We start from the raw sequence: 25,157 nt of genomic DNA on the forward strand, positions 1-25,157 counted from the left end.
AAAGGAGAGGCTATTAACCGAAGGAAGAAAACATGGATGAAGCAAACCATTAAATGATTGGCTAATTGAAACATCAAGTTACAAGATTGCTTGAACACAAATGCAGACATAAGAAAGTTTGTCAAGGGAAGTTTCACAATGCCATGTGGAACAACAATATGAGTAGAAAAAAAGCCTATTATATTAAAGAATTTAACCCAACCGGGGAACTTGGCAAAAAGGCATACCTTGGGGCTGCTATTAAAGGAAATGCAAGGTTAGTAGTGGCACAACTGAGAACGGGATCTCATCACCTTAGATGCGAGACGGGAAGATGGAAGAGGCCCAAAGAGACTTGGGAGCAGAGAACTTGCATATATTGCAAGGTTGGAGCGGTGGAAATGGAATGGCATTTTGTCTCAGAATGGTATGACAACATCTGATCTCTCTATGATGTCATCTTGAGGGCGGACAACATACATAGTTTATTTGAAGGGGATAAGATAAGGCAGACTGCTGGTGTTTTGGTTAAGATACATACCAAAAGATTAGAAATGGAAAGGAATTCGGAAATTACCTAGTGCGGTTGATCTTTGGTCCCTTAGACTGCTCTGGTTTAGTGGACGTCATTAAAAAGCATTCATTCATTCATTCATTCGTTCCATATACTTCGGGGGTTTTTGTGAGAACTCTTGACGGCACACAGTATTTGCACATGATCTTATAAGATACCATTTCAGGGTTTTCATTCATGAAAGCATCAAATATTTATGTTAAATTCCTGAGCATATACTTCAGACGGAGATGCAACCTGGTATATTTTGCCGTAGGAACACTAATCATGGTTTATTTGTTTATGCATTAGCTGGTATGGAATCCACGTTGTCTTGATATATGGTATGTAGCGTTACTTCATTACTGGCATCTACATGTTGTTTTTGTCCTTCATGCTATGTTGAACACTATGGGAGACCATCTTCTATAACGTGGAGTTCTGTGTTTAATCATGTGCAGTATAATCCCCTGAAAACATATATGTGACTGGATTTGTATGCTTTTTGTTTATATTACCATCTTCAATATATGCTGGCTGCATTGTTGATGTCTGTTTCAAAACTTTCTCAAATGTGACTGTCATCCACACTCTTAGATGGCAGTTTGCTTGGTTTTTGACATCTTTTGCATATTACTATTACTTCATGACTGCATGGGGGTGATTACTTCTTTATTATCTCCATCTTTCCTTGATGAATCTGGCACATCTTCTTTGTTTGCTCAGAACAACAAATTGATTTTAAGGCATACAACCATTCATGATCAGACTTACCATAGTCCTTTTATTAGCAAATATTGTATGATAATTCTCTATTGGCTGCCCTGTTCCTTGTTGCACATAACTCTATTATCTGTTAATTATTTCGGGCTGTAAAGGTTATACTAAGATCGCCTATGAATGAACTCATAATGACTCCTTTAACTGCACGATGATTGTTGTACATGATGTCTTTATTTGACTTTTATCATCATTCATTTGATCGCTGAATGCTCCAGTGTATTATGTCCAGTATATCTCAGTGCATATCTTTATGTCTTTAATTACATAGGGCTTCTATACAATTTCACTCGCTGCATGTTTAATCTTCCTTATAAAGATCATGATACAATTATTGTAATATTCCTATTTGAAACCAGGCTGTCCTCTGGCACAGATATGACAACGAGCCAACTCCCTCGAGAGAAAGATATAAAGACTTGTGGCATAAAGGTTTCTGAAGGTATGCCCCACGATGTTGGTCCTATAATTATTGGGAACCATGGCATGCCCCGCATTATGTATTGGGTGAATAAGGCGGAAAGAAGAGATGAGGAAATAAATAAATCATTTACCTTGCTGGTAAACATATGACAACAAACAATGCTGTAACGTATCTTTGATAAGCTTCACATGAAAAGAAAAGAATTCTGAGTCTGAATAAGAGACAAGTTTCACATGAAAAGATATAGAACACTGAAAACATAGATAGAAAGGCATTGAAATATTGAATAGGAAAAAGCAATGAACATTACAACAGTGATCTAAGCCTAAAGCCATGTCTGGGAGTATATTATACACAGTGAGACTAATGACCAAGTTTGGGTGTAATCGATTAACCTACAGAAGATTACAATATATGGTGGTGGGTGCAAAAGAGTATTGCGGCAGTTTAATGAAAATAATTATCACGTCATCAAGCCAAGGCAGCAGTAGAAAGGAAAAATCAAATTAATATGTATTTGTAGATAGTGAATTAAAAAGGAATGTTAGACGCGACTGCAGAAGATTTATTACTACGTTCTTAATACAAAACAATGAGACACGATGAGTGCAGAAATATAAGGTATCAAGTAAAGGGAATCAAGTGAAACACAAAATAAAAACAGGTGACTATTATTGAAGCTACTACATCAGCGGTGAAGTCTTAGACATAGACCCGAAATTGAAAGGCCTAATATAATAAAATAAAAATCTTTAATCATGTACAGAGCATTCGGCGTGTGCTACAACTCAAGAACGAATCAACATCGGCAGTATTTGAGCCTAGCACATTTGAAAATATGTATAAATGGCAGGCTGAACATCAAACGATATCAAATAAGAAACATCACCATTTATAAGAGAGAACATGTGCTGGCAAATACAAAGTGGGCAAATATGATTTTGTGCAGTTTCTGTACTTTTGTAAAAAGCAAGATATTCTATGATGGAACGAGCATCTGCTGGTTGAATGATACAAACATACGTATCACAGGTGTGCGTAGAAGAGTGGGATCGATGTTCTCAGCAAAAATCTGAAACGATGGCCTTGAATTAAGCGAGATGGGTTTGATATCTGCGAGCATTTTTGGAGTCAAGCCATGAAGATACACGACTAAATATACGAAGATTAGAACAACGATGGAATAGCTTCAGCTTGTCTTCTCAGTGTTCCCATTATATACAGAGAAAATTTATGGCAGAGATTCATAAGTTTGGAGACCATGAACAAATGAAATAGAAGTGTCATTGATGTAGATGCATCTAAAAACACCACATCGTGTGATATATATATTGTGTAATTATGGAGTCAACATGAACAGATTTGATTACAAACAACATGGGTTATGTAAGGTATGAAGATGTTCAATGATTCATTTCAAAGCAGCGATTTATTATCCGCAAGGAGTCTCCAGATTGGTGAAGGCCTGATAGGCAATGTCACTCATAAAAGACAATTAAAATTATCTAATGGCTATGGTTTGAAATGATGAAGACATCGAGTGATCAAGTCTGTTTGTAGAGTTTGCACTAAGTCAAGGAGGAAATTTCTGATGTCAAAGCCATTTCACGACATGAGGAAAATTGAAGCAATGCATGGACTTAAAAGATTTCATATGCAGATTACGTGGGCTATTAAATAAAAGTGCACAGTATTATTGGTTAGTACAACAACAATATATTATTAAATATTTTCTTAATAATAAAGAAATCAGTTATGAAAGAATACGATGAAAGATAAAGACTCTTTATTTTAAGAGATGCATCTCCTTGAAAGACAGATACAAATAAAGATAGTGTTGTTTGCAAAAAGTGTCTGGAGTATGAAATAGTAAGAATAGAGGCACACGTTTGAATGCAGAATATCGGAGAGGTAATAAAAGGAAGAATGGATAAGGGATGCAAATGAATAGAACATGGCATTTATAGAAAAGTATATATATGGATTGGAATTATAAGGTGGTAAAAAGAATACAAAGAAAATCTGAAGAAATATATGCAAATAGAATATAAGAGGAGTTATGAAGATTTGTATTATACTGAAATAAAATGAAGAAGAATTATCAGAGAGTGTGATTCAATCATCCATGATCACTTGAGGTAGCAATATTGTCGAGGTGGATAAAAAGTTCCAGTGCAGTGTGTTGGTGCTCACGAAGACAAGCAGTGGGGATAAGTGCTTCTAGTATGTTGGAGCCTACTAAGTGTGGGAGTTGGAGCTTCTAGTGAGTTGGTGCTCATAAACATAGGGGTTGGGCCTGCAAATCATTGTAAAATAACTAGTTTATATAAGAAAGCATCTATTTGCCATGGTTTTCTCCCTTATTGGGTTTCCATGTAAATCTTGTGTATTGTGTTCATGTGCATAATTTTTCATTTTAGCATTTGAAATTTATTGTGTGGATAAAAGTTTTAAATTAACAAATTTGTTATTATACTGAATCACCTGCCGCTCTCAGTGTAATCATGTGCTCTTCAATAATACCCATGATATTATGCAATGGTCAACAAAAAGCTTGCTTTGGCAAGGTTTTAATTGAGGAATAAAGATATGTAGTGAGGCCTAAAAGCCCACCTGCAGAACACTTAGTTAATAACTCTTGATACACAACTCCGCTTGAGGCCTAAGATAGCTTGGAACAAGCAGATTTTAAAATGCAACAATCTTAAGGAGAAACCAAAACCAAAACAGAACATACGAACAAGAAAAATCAAGAAGAGAGTTGAAGGTTTTTAAAAATTAAGTGCTTGCAGTCAGGGAAGAAAAATCCACTTTAACAAGCAAAGAAGATGATAAGCTTGACGAAAACTTTAAAAAATGATCTTCACAAAACATGAATTCTAGGACAATTCAAGGGATAAATAATTGCCTTAATAATGCATCTTTGAGAACACCAAAACTTATATGAACTCGTGAGAAAATTGCAGAGACTTGTCCAATTTTGTGCTCTCAAAATGAGGACAAAAACAATGCATAGTACATTTACTGAGATTATCAGAGTACCAAGACCTGATCCACAAAATATCTGAACCCACTGGTAGATGAAACTTAATAGAATATGACATAGCAAATTACCAGAACCATCTGATGAACTTAATCAATAGCCAGTTAACAATAGAATATGGAAGAATACTGTAAGCATAGCAATCACCAGGAACTGACAGACAATTTCATGTAATACCGATCACCGAATTCATACAAGTGTATCCTAACATATATGCCAGGAGTAGAGCAAAGTAGACCTGCCATGAAATACCAAAACTGTTCATACTGAGCCTGTGCTGTGCAAAACTAAAACTTCTGTTCAATAACCAACAGCCAATAAATACAGAACCAAAATTGCCAAGAATCAGCTGATACTGCCAGAATGTCGGCATGAAGGTTTTGACATCAATGGCAATCAATGTCAGTACAAACTCAATAAGCCTAACAGAGTTGTCTCCTCTTTACTGTTTTTACAGTTTGGTACACTGAAATTTGATCAGCCATTGGTTAGAAACAAAGATTCAGTGTGGGATGTGTTACGGCAGAGTAGACACAAGAATGAAGTAATAGAAGGGACTGTGATGATACTGTTGAAATGCTGCTGCTGCCTCCGAAAGCCTTAGTGGCTGACAACAAAAACCTATTCACAGACCTGTATGCATAATAACAATAGCCTTTATATCTGCTGTGAATGGCAGAGATGGAGTGTTGAAGTGTGACTAGCATGCAGACACGGGGCTGGAGCTTTGCTTTGCATTCTTTTAAACTGTTCCTTTTTTATTTGAAGCTGTAATTGAAAACTTTAAAGCTGTTGGCTCCCTATGAAAGACTCTATTGAGTTTACGTATGGCATTGCCCACCTTGGTGTGTGCTTTGGGCTATTTAGGATATTTTGGGTGGAAGAAACTAATGTCAATGCCTGTCAGAAAGTGCACCCGAGATTTCTGACATATTCTCAAGTCTTAGAGACACATTGCTGATGACTCTGCCCCAGAAAAGTGCACTGCTGTCTGATTTTAGTCCCTTATGCTTGCAGATATCACTTAAACGTTTGCCACTCTGTCCTTCACTTGGTAAGAGGAAGTTAGTGGCAGTGCTACCCAAAATATGCAGTTGAGTCTTAAAAAATGTCCTTTGATGTGTTGGTGTTAATTACCAGCAGATTGACTTAGTGGAGTTTATCTTTGGTTAAACCACCAGAAAGTGTTCCTTTTTCTAATTTCACATTATTGTAGTTGTTGGTGGAAGTCCATAAGTATTCTTCCCACTCTCCTCTGATGAGGGAGAGTTCATAGACCTTACCCATGTTTGTAATGTTTGGGAGAATAAAGTTGTTGGGCTATTCAATATGTGGTCCTAGAAGGAAGATTGATTTGACTTAAAGCTGGATATCTAGGTGGAAAATGTCAACAATTTAACCAAGGAAACAAAGTTGTCCAGCTTCTAGGAACTTTCCTTCACTTGTACTTTCTACTGTAGTTAACTATTTTGAATCACATTGACCTAGTCTAACAATTTGATCACATGAATTTTAATTCATCATTGTTTCCTGAACATAGCATGGCAGAAATTGAATTTGATAGTGCATTTAGAAAGGTGAAATTGTGGTGTTCAATCTGCTAAGTTCATTTGATTCTCATGTTATATTTCATTAATCACTGATTGGATGTGTCTTTTACTGAACACTAAAATGCTTAGGAACTATTTCAATACATTGTATGATTTTCAGAGTTAGAAATTTATCATTTTTCCTAAATTCTTATAAAGAATGTATATACTATGTACTTTAAAATGTATCTTTTATGTGTTAATTCTATAGCATCTGCTAATTGTGTTTTCAACTCAATTTATGGTTGTTCTTTGTTGGTGTTGGTTTTCCCATGGGTGAAGGTTAACCATGAAACCTGTCTACATGCCCCCTCCTCCTGATCTCCTAAAACATATGATAGTGCCTGCATCTTTTATTTATCTAGATTCTTGTATTGGTTCATTTACATACATAATGATGTTTGGGTGAGCTCGGGATGGTCTTTTGATTGCTTTACATTTTATGTTGAATCACAGTGGGAGGAAGAACATGCCATTGACAGTGAACAAGATAATTCTCCATCTGCCTCAAGGAAAATCCACTTGCCTTCTCCTGTTAGAAAACATGTTTCTCCATTGAAACGCCCTCATACATCAGCTAATGTTTCTTATAGGAGAAAATTCACCAAATGGAGTTCGGTTGAAGAAGAAACTTTGAGAAAGGAAGTGGCAAAGTAAGTTATCATCTTTCTGTATCCTGATTGATTGGTTATTAAAGAAGTGAAGTATACTTTTTGGATTTTATCTTTATGGTTGAATTTTGGATGTAATGCTTCTAGTCAGGTTATAAAGGCTGCATTTCTATCTAAATCACAATATTTGGATTCTAGTATGAGTTGGACAAAATGCTTCTTCATTTTTATAATGTCAGTACTATAAAAATAATTATAATGTCATAACTTTGTCAAGCTAACAAGTTAACTAAATTGAAGAAGTGTTTGAAGCTTTATGGCTACTTTCAAAACTTTGAGGTGGACCTAGGAAACCATTATTTATAATTATAGATTTATTGTTTTTACCAGTTAGTTGTTCTCAACTGTTGGTTTTTCTCTGATAAATTCTCCTCTTGTGAATTATGCAACTCCACAAAGCATTTCTGTGCTGGCATTTGGTATCAGAGCTAGAAAAGCAAGACTTTGCCTATGCAATGTGGTGGCTAGGATTGCTGCAATGAAGAATCATCAGCGATCCTGCTATGGTAGCTGCTGGAATTAGAATTATTTGATTTCATAGAATCACTTGTGACATACCTGGTTATCAAAGCCGTCTTAACTGAAAACATTTGGAACATCCCTATATCCTTTAAACCTTGATAGATTGCCAAGGGCCTGTTCTGAAACTCCCAATTTGGCAAAGACAGGTTAGATATTGGAATTGGTTGAAGAAGTTGGATTGAATCAATGAAAGTTGCTGAAACTTTCCATTAAATCCTTACTGGCACTTGGACCTCAAACAAGTGTAATGGTTATGCCGATAGCATACTTTCTGGTCCTCCTTTATGATCTTCTCTTACTGTTCCTCCTTTTCTGCCTCCTTTTCTTCTCTCCTCTTTCTTCCTCTCTTTGTTTTCCTTATCCTCCTCCTTTCCTTTCTTCCATCTTCTCCTTCTCTTTCTCCTCCTTACTACTCTTTCTCTATCCCTCTATTCCCTTTCTTCTCTCTCTTCTTATCATTTTTCCTCCTCCTTTTCCTTATCCCCCCCCCCTCCTCCCAGCTTTGTCTCTTCTCCTCTAATTTTTGCAATTTCCCTTCTCTTTCTCCTCAATGCCCCTCTTTTTATTTGTATTATCCTTGACTTCTACTCATTTGTTTTCTTCTTCTCCTTCTACCTAATAAAGTTGGATTTATGTGAGGACATTATACACGAAAAGTTTAAAATTGGAAGTTAATCATATAAATATTTTAATTATATCATATATTTGATTTGCAGTTTATTTAAATAATGTGATAGAATGAATATTATATTTTAAATAAATACTTTTTAGGAATTAAAATAATAATTTCAATTAAGAATAGTATGAAAGTAATGTATTAAGTAAGTCTTACATTAGGCAAGAGTCTACCACACAACGGTAAATTGGGAGCCTCTTATCGAATAGGTCTTGGGTTCGAATCTACTTGCGTGTGCTAAATAATAATAATAATTAAACACAACACATAATAATTAATCTTGGCTTCAATGTCTTACCGATCAAAAAAAGTAAAAAAGTATTACATGATTTGACAAAATTATATTTGATTATTAATATACAACTTTTTTATTGTTGGTAGGAGTTGCATCCTCATAAAATTAATTCTCCCACGATTAAAACATGGACCAATTCTCAAAGCAAAAGGCCTTTGTGAAAGGAATGAAGACATTGTGTATTGCATAAAAACGTGAATGATAATTGGCTGATCAATAAGAGGCCAAACCTTGTAAGATGGCCAAAGGGGGTAGGCTGCACAAATATTAAAGAGGAGATCAATGATCTCATCACACTGCTTAGCCGCATTAGAGGCCGAAGCAGTGTGATGAGATCAGAACGAAGCAAAATAGGATCTTTTGGGGAGAGATAATTAGTGATGTCCAATGTTAGAGGTTGTCCCAAGTCATTGCTACTGGAAAATTCTACATGAATTCCTACTAAGTGTACATTGTTTCTGCCTTGGGTTCTTTCTTAGGACTCTCTACCAGGGTGATTGGATGCCTTCTATGTGCATTATAGGAGAGTACATGATTCCTTCTATGTGCTTATTTGATAAGGAGCTCCCAAAGAAGTGGGTGTCGGATGATGAATTGATCAAGGTGAATGAATATGGTTGCCTATTTCTTCAATTCCTTAACTTTACATACATGTGAGTTTGGTATTTTAGAAGTGAACTATACACACTCCCATAGTACCCTATAAACATAATCATTTTGATGGAGTTGGCAAGCCGGCAAATACCAACCCACATTCCATAGACTCTGGGTAGGGAATTCCTCAAGAAATTCATTAAAGATTGGTAGGTACTCTTTGGACATTGTGGCCAAGGCAAAGATGGAATTCGAACTCCAAAGAATCACAATGTAGAAGTTCATGCCAGGAATTGTTTTGATTGGAGAGGCCTCAATGACAAAATGAGGAGGCAATTTATGCATGTACATTGCCTTGAGGACATATGGATTGATTTGCACGGGTAGGTGAATGTCCAAAGGATGGACTATTCCCAGTTTACCATCAACCAAGTCATAGACTTCAACATTGCAGCAATCCCTGCTAGAGTTTAAAATGACGATCATATTCTTGATTCAAACTATAGGAAACATGATGTGGAGAACATGTTCATTCTGCCTCTAACATGGTCAGTCAAGGAGACTATCTCATTCTTGAATTGTTTCCAATCCGTCCTTGCTAATACCAATATTTGGCTGAACAGAAGTGGCCTTAAATGTATGAAAATCAAGCTATGGAAAGACTTTGATCTTGCTGGTCTGATTTGTTTTAAGTCTGAAATTAGAGGCAAGGGTAAGGATGACACATCTACCTTGGTCTCAGAATTCACAATTGCAGCCATTCCAAAGCTAACCATTAAAGAAGGCAAGGCTACACGGAGGGTACTTGAGGTAAAGAGTGTGGATGCTTAAAAGGTTGAGATTGGTAGCAGTTATGATGAGCTGCCACCAAAGCCAAAGAAGTCTACTCCTATTGCACCTCCTCCTATAGCACTTTAGTTGCCATTGAGCTTCCTGATTCTGCTTCTGTGTTAAATAAGTCATCTGAGTCACCATTGGATATTACCATTGATGCATTCTCCATGGAGTTGGCACCTCCTCCTGAGGACTCATGTTTGATAAATCAAGTTGTGCCCATCTCAACAATTGCTCCTGCAATCTTGGTAATGGATTAGTATCAGAGTTTTGAGAGTGTGTCTGATGCATAGTCCATGGCCATCTCCCCAATGATAGTCTCACCCATGGCATTGTTGTATGCTAATTCAAGATAATTTGAGCAATTCATTGTTGTGGTTACTCACAACAATCCCACTCCATTAAGTATTCAGATGGAGTCTACACCTATGATGACCATGGTTGCACAAGATGACTCAATATCCACACTGGTTACCACATCTGCAACAATGTCCTCGTCTTTATCTCTACCTTCATAGTTAAGTGCAATCACTTAGAAGAGGAAGAAAGAGGAAAAACTGCCCAATGACCATGATTTTAGGAAAGTTGCTAGAACAACGGCCCCAAAGAACTAAAAGGCAAAAACAATTTCAAGTGTCATGGTTTGAGACAATGAAGTCAAGTATGCAAAGTAGATGAGCCTGTAGTTGACAAACTTGCAGAAGAAACACAATCCACAGATTACAAATTCACTAGAATCAAACTTTGTAAAAAGACACACTTGAGTTGTAAACAAGATGCGTAAGATGCAATCAGTATGCTCACGTAGGAATATGACAAGTTGTGGAAGAACGGGTTGAAGGGAGAGAACACACAACTCCTAGATATCATAGAGAAGATGAAGGGTTCTATGCTAAGTTGTCGATTCGGGTTTGGGGACGGGTTCAGGTTCGGGGTTCGGTTCGTGGGTTCGGGCAATTTTTTTTTTCCCATTTGGGTTTGTGGGTAGGTTCGTTAGTATATATATATATATGCAAAAAAAATATAAACTCATATAGTTGTAAAAGTAAAACTAAGTCATTCCATAGTATGAATATATCAATGTTATTTGATTATTGATCAATGCCAAATGTCAAAGATAAACATTAAATACTCACTCATTAATCTATGCTAATGTTGTAAATAAAATCATACATTGAATTACTAAAATGCAAAATGGAATTTCAAAACATAGACTACTTCATCAGATTGATAGATAATAAATTATGACTTAATAAAGTTTGAAACTGTGAAACATAGTGATAAATCATAAATGACTCAATGAGTCAATGACAAATGTTTAAACATAGTTTATCAAAGATGCAAATGCCCTTCAAGGGTCAAATGGGTCATCAAAATATGAGGGATCAATGGCTTCATCCTCATCTATATCATTGACATTTTCCACATCATTGGAACCCAAATCGGTTCCACTAGCCCCAGATGCAGCCACATCCTCCTCCTCGTCCTCCTCAACATCTAGCAAGGCAATTCTAGATATATCTTGGACAGTCATATCCAAGTTAGAAGTCTCAGGTAGTACATCCCACAACTTCTTTGGTCCCTTCTTATATCTTGGATCCTTGCGTGATAAGAGGCGCCAGTTGTTGTGAATAAATACCAAGTCCTCTGCTTTCTTTGAACCCAACCAGTTACACTTCACTGAGTGGATAAAGGAGTATGTACTCCAATTCCGCTCAGCAGCAGAAGAGCTTGCAACCTAGAGAGACAACCAACAAATTTTAAAAAATTAGCTAAGTAATTTTACAATACAATAGGAACTTAAGAGTGCTAATTCGACAAGCTAAGTGGCCATAAGAAAAGGAAAAAAAACTTAAATACATACTTGTGACAAGATCTTAATGGCAAGAGGTTGGAGGTACATGTAACTTTCCCCATGTAAGTACCACCATCCAATGACATCCAATTTACTTTGGTCATTGATTGCATCAGGCTCTGCATTTTTGCTTGAGACAAAATCAACAAACTCTCTCCTAACATTTGATGCCACATCAGGATCACTAAAGAGCCTGTTAAGTGCCCTCTTATACCCAGCAGCAACTTTAGGATCTCTATATGGTGCCACTCTACCAGGAATAGCAAGTATCTCACTGCTATAATATTTAGGAGAAAGTGCATATGCCAAGAGGTGTAAAGGTGTAGTCATCTTGTTCCAATGGTGTAGAACAATTTTCTCCACCTTAGTGTACAAGGTATCAGGATCCTGCTCTCTCCTCTGAATGACCTGGGATGTCAAATGATGTACATGTAAGTTATCTTGATGTAGTGTTAATAACTTAATTAAAATCAAAAATCAAAATCTCTCAATAAACAAGGATAAAGTATTGTATAAAAATTTAAACTTACTGATTTCATTCTTTCTAGCATAGAGTCCATGGCATCATATATGTTCCCCAAACAAGGCTCATCCGTGTCGGCATACCGAAGCATAGACATGATGGGCTCGGTGAGTTCTAATGCATATTCCACCCTATTCCAAAAATTATCACTCAAGATCAAATCCTTTACAGTTTTGGCCTTTTCTGTATCAGCTTGCTTCCATCCACCCCATTTGTTGCTAATAACCATTTGACCCAATGCCTCTTTCACCCTCACAAGTCGTCTAAGGATGATTGTGTGTGAAGCAAACCTTGTTTCAGCAACCTATTACCATGTTAATTCAAATTGTAAGTTTATATGATAAGTTGATAACACAAAAATTTAAGAATATGTATTAAATTTTGTAAAGTATGACACAAAAATTAATATGATAAATGAAGCTAAATAAAGTTTAAAATTTACCTTCAATAATTCCAAGCGGGAGAAAGTTCTGAAAATTGCTTGTGACATATGGTGGTTTGTCACAAACATTTGGATTTGCTCACCCTCCTCATACACATTTTTCATCCATTCAATTTGGCTGCCCATTGTTTTCATCACCAAGTTCAAGGTGTGGATAGTGCATGGTGTCCAAAAGATATGCTCATATCGTGCTTCTACCAAAGCACCTGCAACCTTACAAACTTTAGCATTGTCCGTTATTACTTGGACAACATTGTCAACTCCCACGGACTCTATGGATTCAATGAGAAGTTGGGCAATAAAATTTGCATCCTTTACTTGCCCTTCACAATCAACCGCCTTCAAAAACATTGCCCCCTTGGGGCAAACAGCAATCACATTTATTAATGGACGGTTTTTGCAATCTTTCCATCCATCAGAGATAATGCTCACCCCCGTTTGGATCCAAGAATCTCTTATTAGTTTGAGGAGGTTTTTTACATTCTTTCTCTCCTTATGCAATATGGTGGTTCTCAACTTTTCATATCCAGGGGATTGGTAACCATGAGGTGCATCATTTATTGCTTTCACCATCTCTCTCCAATAAGGGGATCTCACTAGATTGAATGAAACACCATTTGTAATGAGGCAACGCCCAACCTTTATGTCAGCAATTTCTCTCTTGTCATTTTCAAATGCCGTATCTAATGGGCCTCTCTTGCGGGATGTGGGTGTTTCTATTTCATCTTCATCCATAGATGGGGTAGGTAGGAAGGGATGTGGTTTACTAATTGTTTGAGAGGGTGGTGTTGATGGTATTTGCTTTGACTTATCTTTTTTTGCCTTTGACACTAACCTATCAGCCTCTTCTTGTTGCCTGCTATTTGAGGAGCCAACAACCATTTTTTACCTCCCTCTGGGGGCCCCTCACACATGGAAATCCCTTGACCTGGTGGACCTATCAAATGATGTTTAACCCGGAAATAGGAGCTTCTATATTGGTTTTGGCCAAAATTGCATTTCCATATATACCCTCCCCCACCAGCACATTGCTCAATTCTTGTTGTATACTTCCACAAAGGAGAGCCTTTATCAATTTTAAATCTTTGGGATCCCACCCCACCCACTGAACCCTGACTACTCATTCTTGGATTCTTGCAATCTATAAAAACAAATTTAAAAAAATATTTCAAAACTTATACAAAACTTGATAAAAATTTAGAACAATAAATATAAAAAATTTAAAAAACTAAAAACAAACTATGAAAGAAGCAAAAGGAAGGATCAAATGCATACCTGGAACACTCAACACTGATTATTTGAAGGATTTGAGACTCTACAAACAATCTCTACAACCTTCTCTTCAAACTTGCAAAATGGCCACACCAAAATGACAAAGCAAATGAGAGATTAGATGAATGAAATGCATCTAATAGACCTTACTTTAGGGTTTGGCAAAAAAAATAATAAAAAAAAACATAATTTTATTGCTTTTTTGGGCCACTTTTTGGCCCCACCTACCGCGGATCCGCCCGGATTCGCTCGGGTCCGCGACCGGTCTGGGCAGGGTCCGCATTTTGGCCTGCGGGTCCCGGGAGGACCCGCAGGCCAAAATGCGGACCCTGCCCGGACCGATCGCGGACTCGGGCTCGGATCCGGACCCGAATGAATCCGGACTCAGACCTGAGCTCCAGGGTGCGAATCTGGTAACTTAGGTTCTATGTCAGTTAATCGTGTCTTTTCTCAGAAAGTGATTCAGAGTGGGTACAATGTTCTGAAGAATGGAAATAAAATAGCTGCCACGTTGAATGAACTTCTCTTCTCATTCAACCTTCAACTCAGTTTTTTGGATGGAGGTCTAGAGGTCTGGAGAAGCATGATAGAGGTTAATCTTGATTTCTTGTGTGAGTATGAGATCATCTCTTATGTGAAGATGTATTATGACTATTTACATTTTATGGCCAATAAAGAAGAAGTCATGCAAGGACTAGTGATTCAGATTAAAGTGGCAATGAAATAGTTCAAAAACAAAGAGAGCACGATCAATAAATTATTCCAAGAACTGTCAAGCAAGATTTTATTTGAAAATAATAAATTGGTCAACAAAGAGGATATCCTAATGCAATTTACAAAAGCTATTCATGTACAGCTTAAGACGGATGACTTCAACTTCACCATGATAGATACATTGGTAAGCGGGAAATCTTCATTGAGTGTTTTCAAAAGTAAGCTGAGAGAATGTAACAATGTTATTTCAGAAGGTGACGTCACACTTCAAAAAGTGACCATCATTGCACAACAGACCAGTGAACCATATGCTACAGTTGTACGAGAGTCACTGCAGAAGTTTAGAAAGCTTCTTGAGGCAACACTATTTGTAAATATAGTAACACTTGTACTTGTATAGTTGCTTCATGTAGTCAGGTTGCAAGTGCATTAGGCAGTGCAACTTTGAATAAGTCATAGGTAGTTGAATATGTCAAAGTGATTGAGTGTTTCCCCTTTTCTTTGTCCTCTTTTCCTATATAAAGGAGAACTCATTGTATATTTTCATTTGTTGTTTTAGGCAAAGACGCTATCCTTGGAATTATTGTATTGTTGAAAACTTTGTGTTTCAAGGCGCAATTTTCAGAATTGAATAAGAGAAGCAAGCTTTTCCAAACAAGTTTTCAGTTCGTCTTCTTACGACTTTGAGCTTCAATAGAGGAATTGCTATTAATTATAGTGGCTGCAAATTACTAAGGACTAAAGGCTTTAAGCTTTAAATTGAGGCACTTTTAGTTTTTAGACATCAGCCAAGAGACTTTGTGTCTTGCTAAGTGTTTTTGTTAAATTAGAAATTTGGGCTAATGGTAGGATACTTTGGGTGCTTGTTGTTATACTACCAAAGTATTATAGTCAATTGCCGTCTTAGGAGTTGGTTCTACATCAACCATCGAGTTACTAGTATTATCGTAGCAATATGAGATTTTGGTAGAGATAAAAGTGGTATTTACTTGTGAATCGTTCCTTAAAAAAGAGTAAAAGATTGAGAGAACCACAACTTAATATGATTTTAGTTAAAATCTTGTTGTAGCCACCTACGGTAAGAAGGGGGCCTCCCCTATTACTGAGAAGAGATATATATTTCACTAAACCGTTGCCTAAAGTCACAATTTTGTAAGTTGTAGTCTTTGTGACGTACAAAAGTTTTAGCCAACACATAGCATACCAAGTTCAATTTCCTTATTTTAAAGTGCATTCACAATATTTTACCAACTTTGAAGTACCATTAAACTTTACATAGCTTGATGTTGCAATCCAAGGCTAAGTTTGAAACCTAAATCTGAAGGTAATTGATTTCAATAAGGCCTTCTAAACTTTTAGGCCTCAAACTTCACACAAATTTACAAATTTGTACCCCATTCTTAACCTAGTTTTTTTGACAACTTTGAGTTTGCACCTTGTATTATTGATTTCATCACTATAATCAACTTGGATAGGCCATCTTGATTGAATCTGGATGCCTATAGGCATTGTGTGACATTTGCCCATTTGTTGGGCTCTTCTCCTATGTTGAGCTGAAATTGTGCAAGCCTTGAAGAGCACACGATTATATTGAGAAGGGGGGGCTGAATCAATATAATAATGACTTTTGCAATTTAAAACTTTTATCCACACAACAACTTCAAATGCTGAAATAAACAATTATGCACATGAAGACATTAACACAATGATTTACGTGGAAACCCAATGTGGGAGAAAAACACGACAAATAAATTCTTTCTTATATAAATTGTTCTTTTACAATTTTTTGTAGGCTATGACCTACTAGAGGCTCCAATCCCTATGTTTATGAGCACTGAGCCACTAGAAGCTCCAACTCCTACACTTTGCAGGCTTTGATTGTAACATACACTTTCCCGGGTCTTAACTAACATCATATCATATCAAGAAATAGAGTTAATACTTCATATTCATAGGAAGATAGTTCTAATAGTTATGTTCATGTGAATGAGATTAATGGTTAAAAAATAGTTAAACGAAAAATTTCATAACTAACAATTTGAAACTCTATCAATGATTTTAACAAGGGAAAAATCTACATATCGTAGAATTCAAAACTGAAATTTGTCTAGGGATGCTTATGCAAAACCCAAGTTAATACATATATGCCGCTTAGGAACAAATAGCTATACCACTTTATCAAAACACCATTACCATCAAATACCATTATATCATTTAGGGCATCAAATACCACTGTATCATTTAGGACATCAAATATCACTGTACATTTAGGGCATCAAATACCAATGTGTCAATTAGGGCATCAAATATCACTGTACCATTTAGGACATCAAATACCATTGGATCATTTAGGGCATCAAATACCACTGTATCATTTAGGGTATCAAATACCAATTTATTAATTAAGACATCAAATACCACTGTGTCATTTAGGACGTCAAATACCATTGTATCATTTAGGGCATCAAATACAACTGTATCATCCCTCCTTCCTTTGCTAACTATGGCAATAACATTGAGTTAGAAAATACGCTCATATTCATTATTCACATAGATGGAAGACTAAAACAACAATCCATTAGATAAACCTATCTCTTGCATGTAGATATATTCCATGTTCAGTTGGAAGATCAATCGATCTAACTGGTTACCAATTACATTGACGAGAAAAGTTACTTTCATTAAACGAAATAACTGAATTGATGATATAAACCAATCCACCATATCTTCTACTTGTATAAACATCATCAAAGTAAATACCTCATACCAACAAATGTTTGAATGCATAACTCATCTTTGTTTCATGCATGTTTTGGCATCTTGTGGAGAGGGGAAACATTGTCAAGGGCTTAACCTCCCAACCATGGACCTTAAACTTATCCCCACACTTTCTCTAACTAGAGAGGCCCTCCCTACCCGGAATAGACATGAAACACTTTGTCCAACCACTGAGCATCTTGGTACTTAATTCCACCACTCGACTTGGCAACAAAGTATATGAACTAGACAACATGAGCTATTAAATGGTTCTTTAAATGTAATAAAATTATTATATCAAATCTGACTCTGGTTTCTTGTTCTTGTAGAACTTTCTTTTACCTCTTCACCCTCTTTCTTGACCAATCAGCTAGGTGAGTCCTGGGTGTCTAATCATAGAAGATATCAATTCATTTGTTGAAATTGAGGTGACGGAAAATAATATATATTTCAATACTGACACAATATAGTCCTTAGGACTCAAGAAACTTCAGAGGATATATCTCAAATTTGAAAGACCAGCTGAAGCAAAGAGGAAAGCATAGCATGAAATGTGTATTTGGTTCAGACTTATCATGGTGAAATAACTTGGTGTCCTTAATCAAATGTACTATTCAATAGACTTAAATTACATCAAGGCCGAGCATTATTTGGAAATGCTGAAATGCTATTCTTGCATTTATACTTTCGAATGCAATACATATATCAAAATGAATTTAAGATACCTGATCACATAACTTGATCAATGGAAGAAGATGGATCTTTGTTTAACTTTGAATGGTCAACTCTTGAAGTCGACTTCTTAAATACAAAAATCAGGTTCGAATAGCATTCTAAAATCAGAAACAGAACTTGGTTCTACCTTTTCACATCAATCGCAGAAAAAAGAAAAAAATAAAAAGAGGGAATAGAAGTAAAATCCACCATCGGGGTTTGGGGGGGTGCTGAATCATATGTTTGAACATATATGGTTACGGAATAATATAGAAGGCTTAAAGGAAGCCACGGCTCTTGGTAGTAGTCATAAAAAAGATAACCGACATCTTGGTTCACTGATTTTAAAAGAAGACGCCAAGTGTTCTCGTCTCTTATAGAGACTTATGAGGAAAGAATTTGAAGAGCTCCTAATCAAAAGAGTAATTTGTAATTATATATATAAAATTTTCGAATGGTGACATTATATTTTTTCGTGTCCAAGGTTATACCTATTAGGATACGCATGTCTAAATACATGTATACTTGAGAGATTATTTTATCTTCATATCATCCCAAATTATACGCATATTTATATATACGTATGTTAATAGAGTTGAGCTTGAATAATTTAATACTGTGGTGGCACCATACTTTTATATTTATGCACACACACACACACAGATATATATATATATATATAATGAAATAATGAGGATGTCAACTTAAACCATTTAAAGGTACGAAGTTTGGTTATGTTAAATATTTATGTTTTATTGATTGTCCAAATAGCTCACGGTATTGTCCAATGTACACTCTTGCTTGCCTAGTCGTTTACCCTTAGCCATGGTGATTCAAGATTTACACCTATTTTGCCCATTGATGGTGGTGCCCCTGTGCTCTATTATTTTTTGACAATGCTCCCACCCCTTTGACGTGCTCCCTACAAGGAAATTCTCCACAGTTAATTCATATTACCATAACAAGTTATTAATCATAAATGATCATAACGGTTAACCATATTTTCAATTCCCATGAATTCATGATAAATAACTATTTGAAATAGCTTTAAAATATCATCATAATGGCTAACTAGCATGTTATCTTCATATGAAATTATAATGACTAACCATCTTACCATTATGCATGATTATAACAAATGTCAACTGTCAACTGACTTCACGTGAACCTCAATGGTTTTATGAACATTTTAAATTGGGTAAAAAATTGAGGTGTAACATTGACCTACTCGAAGCTCCAACTCCCACACTTCACAGGCTCTGACCTACTAAAAGCACCAACTCCCACTGCTGATGAAAAACTGAAATTCCACCTTTACCAATATTTTTCTTATCACACTTTCACCTTCTTTGGATTCTGATAAATATATATTGAAAATCTGATTATATGTATATTCCTTTTACTTGCACTCGCACTTCTAAATCTCCAGCTTCTATCCTCTATTCTTCATTCACAATTATTCTTCTTATTATTGTGAGGATATCTTCTTTATCGACTCACTTCTCATATCTATCAGATTGAAAATCTGAATATATAAAATTCATTTATTCACACATTTATGCTTCTTAGCTCTTCTATATATATATACACACTTTATATTTTCTTCTCATATTTGTTCTGCTCTTTATTCTTTCTTCACATGCACTAACTTCTCCCCACTTACTTCACTCTACTTCTTCACATCTCACACATACCCTACTACTTCCTTTTATCTGTTGCTTTGGTATTTTCTTACATTCCTTATTATTTTGATTCTCACAGCTTCATTCACCGCTTACTGTTTGTCTTTATATCAGTTCTGCACTTATTTATATATCTTCCTTTCATAACTTGTGAATAGAAAGTTATGACTTTTCATGTGTGAGTAGATGTATCCTTTTATAGTTGATGACTTTTTATTTAAATAATATATCTTATATTTGTTAATGCTTTAATAGTCACATTTATATTTAATTTCAATTATATTGTGCTTTGTACTTTTAAACACATATCAAACTTGGTTACAAAAAGACCACTTCACAATTGGAAACACACATAGGTATCTTCAGTCTCCCAAAAGTTGCCGCTGAAATGCAGTCCATCGGAATAATGTATTCTATGACGTGGAGCAAACACATATATCATTCTTCCTTTAACCATCTGATAGAGAGTTTTCCTTGTAAATTTCCAACATTGTGTGCATACATATAGCCAAGTTGACTTCTCTGTCTACGCACTCAAAATGTTCTTAATCTCCAAGTAAACTTGAAGGCACTGGTTTCCATTATCAATTAGTACTGATAGCCACTTCTTGAATCTTGTCTTCATCCATCTTTCAAAGAGACCAACATTGCATGCTCCAGACGTATCTAACACTGACGCTGCATACTCCAGATGATTTTATTGCTGCACGATATTTCTTAAAAGTCTTTGTCTTGTCTTGCTTTATTGGGCCTTCCTTATGCTACTGTTTTTGTCTTCAATCGCTGCATATCATAGTGTTTTTGAATTTGGAACCACTGGGTTCTGAATCGCTTTGTCATAGTCTTCAATTGTTTGTATCATATGTGGCTCTGCTGACATGTAATTGGTCTTTTATTAATAATGTTCAACTCTGGCGTATATCTTCTTTTGTGCTTCACCTATATGGAATTGCACATAATGAATTCATGTGTAGAATCTTCAGTATAAGCCGTTATCTTCAGATATTTATTGCACAGGTTTAACGCCACCATTTGCGTATTCTGACCTGTGTGTTCACATGTTATTGTAGCCTTTAGAAGTTACTTCATTGTGACTCTTCCTCATGTAGATTTATCATGGAGTTTTGAATTTAGCGCCTGCAAGGTAATGTCTTCTATATTTTGAAGAATTTTATTGATTCGACAATAACCATCAAAGTAACAAGAATCGGAGTCAGCAAGCTTGAATCGAATCGTGAATCGGCCATGAATTGGAATCGAATCGGCCACGAATCAGCAAATTAAAAAAACCCTTGAAATTTAGTGAGTAACTTATTTCATAAACTCTTTATCGCTGATTCGATTCACTGATTCACAAAAAATCGTTTGGCTTGAATCGAATCGTCGAATCGTGTGAGTCGCGTGAATTGCCGTGATTCTTGGAACTATGATAACCATACACTGCTGCAAAATTTGGTGCTGTAGATTGACACTGACCATGCTTTCAATATATTATTCTTGTCCTTCACATGCATATTTTAAATGTTTTGAATTAAGTTCAGGCCTGACGTGGAGTCTTCTGTTTGACTTCGAACAATAGACCATGCACAAATTTCATCACTGCTTTTTCATTTTTATTATCATTCTTCACTTGTATCAATTTCTGTGTATAATTTTGTATTCCATACACTAATTTGTAGTGACTATTTAATGTCTCATCTTTATCACAAGGTTCTGTTGTTTGGCATATCGAGCTATGACTGCAAATAATCTTCAATCAACTGTATCCCTCATGTCAACCTATACAAATAATCTGTGTAATTTGGCCTCAATTCTGAACCGGCTTTCTTTATTGTTTTAACAACTATGGGAACAGAATGATCTTCATCTTCTTCTGTAATTGTTAATTTTCCATGACAGTAAATGTAGTGTTTGTATTTCCCCAAACACGTTGCTGTCTTCCATACTGACAACTCCATGATGAACACTATGCTTCCCAGCCAAACATACATCCTTTCATTGTATATATTTAACATATCAATATTAGCAACTACAGTGTTACCTATCTCTGTCCCTGAATTGTCCATTAAGACATTTTTATCTTTGAATCCAACTAATATATCAAAACTGCAGTTTGTGTATAGCATTATATTATTTTGTTTAGTTCTTCTAAAGATTGTTGTTTAAATCTTTAATTTAAACAGTCTCTTCCATGCTCATTCTTTTTATTTGCTTTATATCCAACCTCTGTTCGTCCTTTTGACATTGATTATGCTTAGAGCTTTGTTCATTCTTTGACATTAATGACAATTCTTCCATCAGGCCTTGGTTTAGTGCACACTCTCTTGGCATGAATTCGTCTGTGTTGGGCAGATTACATACCATTGGGCAGAAATTGTGTGTTGGGCAGATGCACATACCTTGGGTGGAAATTTCCCCACTTAGGTGGTACATTTATGTTCGGTCGAAATCACCCATGTGTTGGGCAAAATGCAAGAATGTAGGGCGGAAATTGCCCCTTGCTTCGGCAAAATGGATAGACGTATGGTGGGAATTATTCATTCGTTGGGCATAATCACTTCATGAGTGGTTTTCACATGCTTGTTGGACACAATGTTATGAATGAAAAATGCGTAGGTGTTAGGCTCCTTCATGAATCAAGGGTGGAGATTGCGCATGCCTTGGGGCAAAGACAAAAGCTGGAAATTGAAGTGTCGTTGGGCTTGAACTCACCAAGGCAAATCAAAATCTGTCAAGCCCTTGGGCTTGAACTTACTAAGGTAAATCGAAATTGGTCAAGCCTTTGAGCTTGACTTGATCACCCTCAAAATTGGCCAAGTATAATTTGCTTCTCATATTGCTCAAATTTCGTAAACTTCACTTTCTTACTTGATCATTTTAATTGATACCCTTCATGGTAATTGAATCAAGTTGATATGATCACTCACACATTAGAGCTCGAACACCATTAATTAACAAAGGATTTGAGATTTGATATTCTGACTAAGTTCACGACTCGAGCCCACCTCGCCCAAAACTTGGTTACCCAAAGACTTACAAAAGCTCTACTGAAACTTTGAAACACTATTAATCTAATCTAAGTGACTATTATCTTTATGTTTGAGATGAACTGTTATGCTTTTATCTGCAGCTATGTTTATGGTCTGGTGTAAAATAAAAAGCTCTAAATCTGGTATGATTTGTGAATACTCTATTTATGATTCTAATAATTTAGGGACTGTTATGGTTTTATCATTACCTTAATAATGTATCTGTCTAGCTCTATGGTGAAGCTTTTTAAAAAATTAAAAAACTTTTGTTAAGTGTTTTAAATACATTCAATATCAACATCAATTTAAAAAGTGTTTTTCTTCTCAATACCATGTTTATTCTTGCAGGTATGGTAAAGGGCGTTGGAAATATATTCTTGAGAAAAATCGGGCTATCTTTGAAGAGAGAACTGAGGTAAGTGGAAAAAGTATTTCAATATGCTCAAAAAATGAATGCTTTATAGTTGGTGTTGATATCTGCAGTGTTATATTGACAAAAATGAATGCTATATTGTTGGTGGTGATATCTTTAGTATTGTCATTGGGCCATCTATTCTTTGATGAGAATAATTTTGGTTACTCTTATATGAAAGGATAATATAATGAATTAATATGCACATTAAATGCATTTCTAGGTTGATCTTAAAGACAAGTGGCGAAATATTGAAAGACGTGAAGGACTTCATGGTCCTTAAGGTTATTTCTTTATTGCTCTTACATAATTCAAACTCTGAATTCATAGAAAATATGAATAATGAAATTGGCGATCCATTTATATTTTGAATACTTTTGTTATGATCAAATACTTTATTTACGTTTCTAGATGATCTGTGTTGAATAGTTATTTTTAGTCTCCAGAGATCATTACTTATATCTTTTACTCTTTTGGATGATTTTGTCAGATCTGCATATCCATCATTAGCTTCTCGGTGTTTATTCTTCCTCATTATGAGCCAAAATAAAGGCTATATAACCAAATAACATGAAATGAAAAATAGTTACATCAGTTTTTGTATTTGACCATAGGTGGTAGATGAAATCATTACACAATTTTCTGATTATTATCAGACTTTTGAATCGGCAAACACCATGGCAGGCCAGAGTTTCCTTTTCATTCTAATCTAATTTAGTTTCTTCTCAGTTTTCTAACATCTAGTTTTATTCTTATCAATGATTCCTTATCATCTAGATATTTATTATTTAGTAGCAAGTTTCTGTAGATGTTCTTAGAGGGTTGTCCATGTGCTTAATGAACTGCCTTAGTTTCCCAATTCCTTGTTTGGGAGAGACATCTGGCTGTCCCATGGATGGTCAAAGGACAGCTGGGATGTCCCTTGCCGTCCCCAGCCAGGCTGTCATTTAGAAAAAAAAAATCATGTTAAGGAACCATATATCTCCTTTATGTGTATTGATAATGAATTCTTTCGGACTGCATACAATAGTAGAATGAGCAGGCACACTGTAAAGTGAACCAGAGTGACTACTATCCATATAAAGAAAGTATGCAAGAACCAATGAAGAGTATACAAATATAGTCTCTTCCAACAATGGGAAAACATGCAACTACATACAGCTGTAGAATGAATACTTACAGCTGCATGAGAAAGTGGAAAGCTGCAGACTAAAACATACTGCTATGGAATCATAGAACACAGCAGGGACCATTTTTCAACGAAGGAGAGGCTTATAACTGCAAACTATTGTTGAATGATGTGCATACAGTTTGCTGGGATCAGTTATTAATTATTTTTTATCAATGCTTTGACAATGAATTCTGAATGCATACTTTGACAACAAAATCTGTTTCCTGAACATAAACATTGTTTTAAAGTATTTTAATGCATATATGTATGCTTTATGCAAATTTTCATGTGAATATAATGTACATGTGGATGCTTCATCCATGTTTTCATATGAGCATTGCAACTCAAATTCTTCTTCCTGGAAAATAAAATGATTGACATAAGAATCTTGCAAGGAATTCAAATAGAAGTTGAGTTTACATCTCATTCGAAATTTGGAACAAAATTTAAACTTGTAATATCTTGAATAGAAAACTTTGTTTTAACATAATTTTTTCACGGTCCTTTACTTGCTCATATAGATGGTTCACGAGTGTGTATTTCAATTGGGTTGGATTTTTTAAAAATAATTTAAAAAATTAAATTTTAAAATTTAAATTTCAACGAACTTAAGTGGCTTTTTCAAA

The 25,157-nt window shown here is 35.6% G+C and overlaps 1 protein-coding gene across 1 annotated transcript in view; it reads left to right on the forward strand.

Annotated features, from left to right (window-relative positions):
- The window catches only part of LOC149570607 (uncharacterized), a 110,514-nt gene extending 85,654 nt beyond the window's left edge, over nucleotides 1-24,860 (forward strand). Inside the window, exons 4-7 of the mRNA XM_089823183.1 lie at nucleotides 6,825-7,021; nucleotides 23,297-23,363; nucleotides 23,584-23,644; nucleotides 23,851-24,860. Coding sequence (XP_089679309.1) covers nucleotides 6,825-7,021; nucleotides 23,297-23,363; nucleotides 23,584-23,643 — 324 coding nt within the window. The 3' untranslated portion in view covers nucleotide 23,644; nucleotides 23,851-24,860. The remainder of the gene's footprint in view (nucleotides 1-6,824; nucleotides 7,022-23,296; nucleotides 23,364-23,583; nucleotides 23,645-23,850) is intronic.
- The last annotated feature ends 297 nt before the right edge of the window (nucleotides 24,861-25,157 follow it).

This window comes from Cupressus sempervirens, chromosome 3 (assembly GCF_028749045.1).
Source record: "Cupressus sempervirens isolate cs-2001-9-10 chromosome 3, ASM2874904v1, whole genome shotgun sequence".
Taxonomy (NCBI): Eukaryota; Viridiplantae; Streptophyta; class Pinopsida; order Cupressales; family Cupressaceae; genus Cupressus; species Cupressus sempervirens.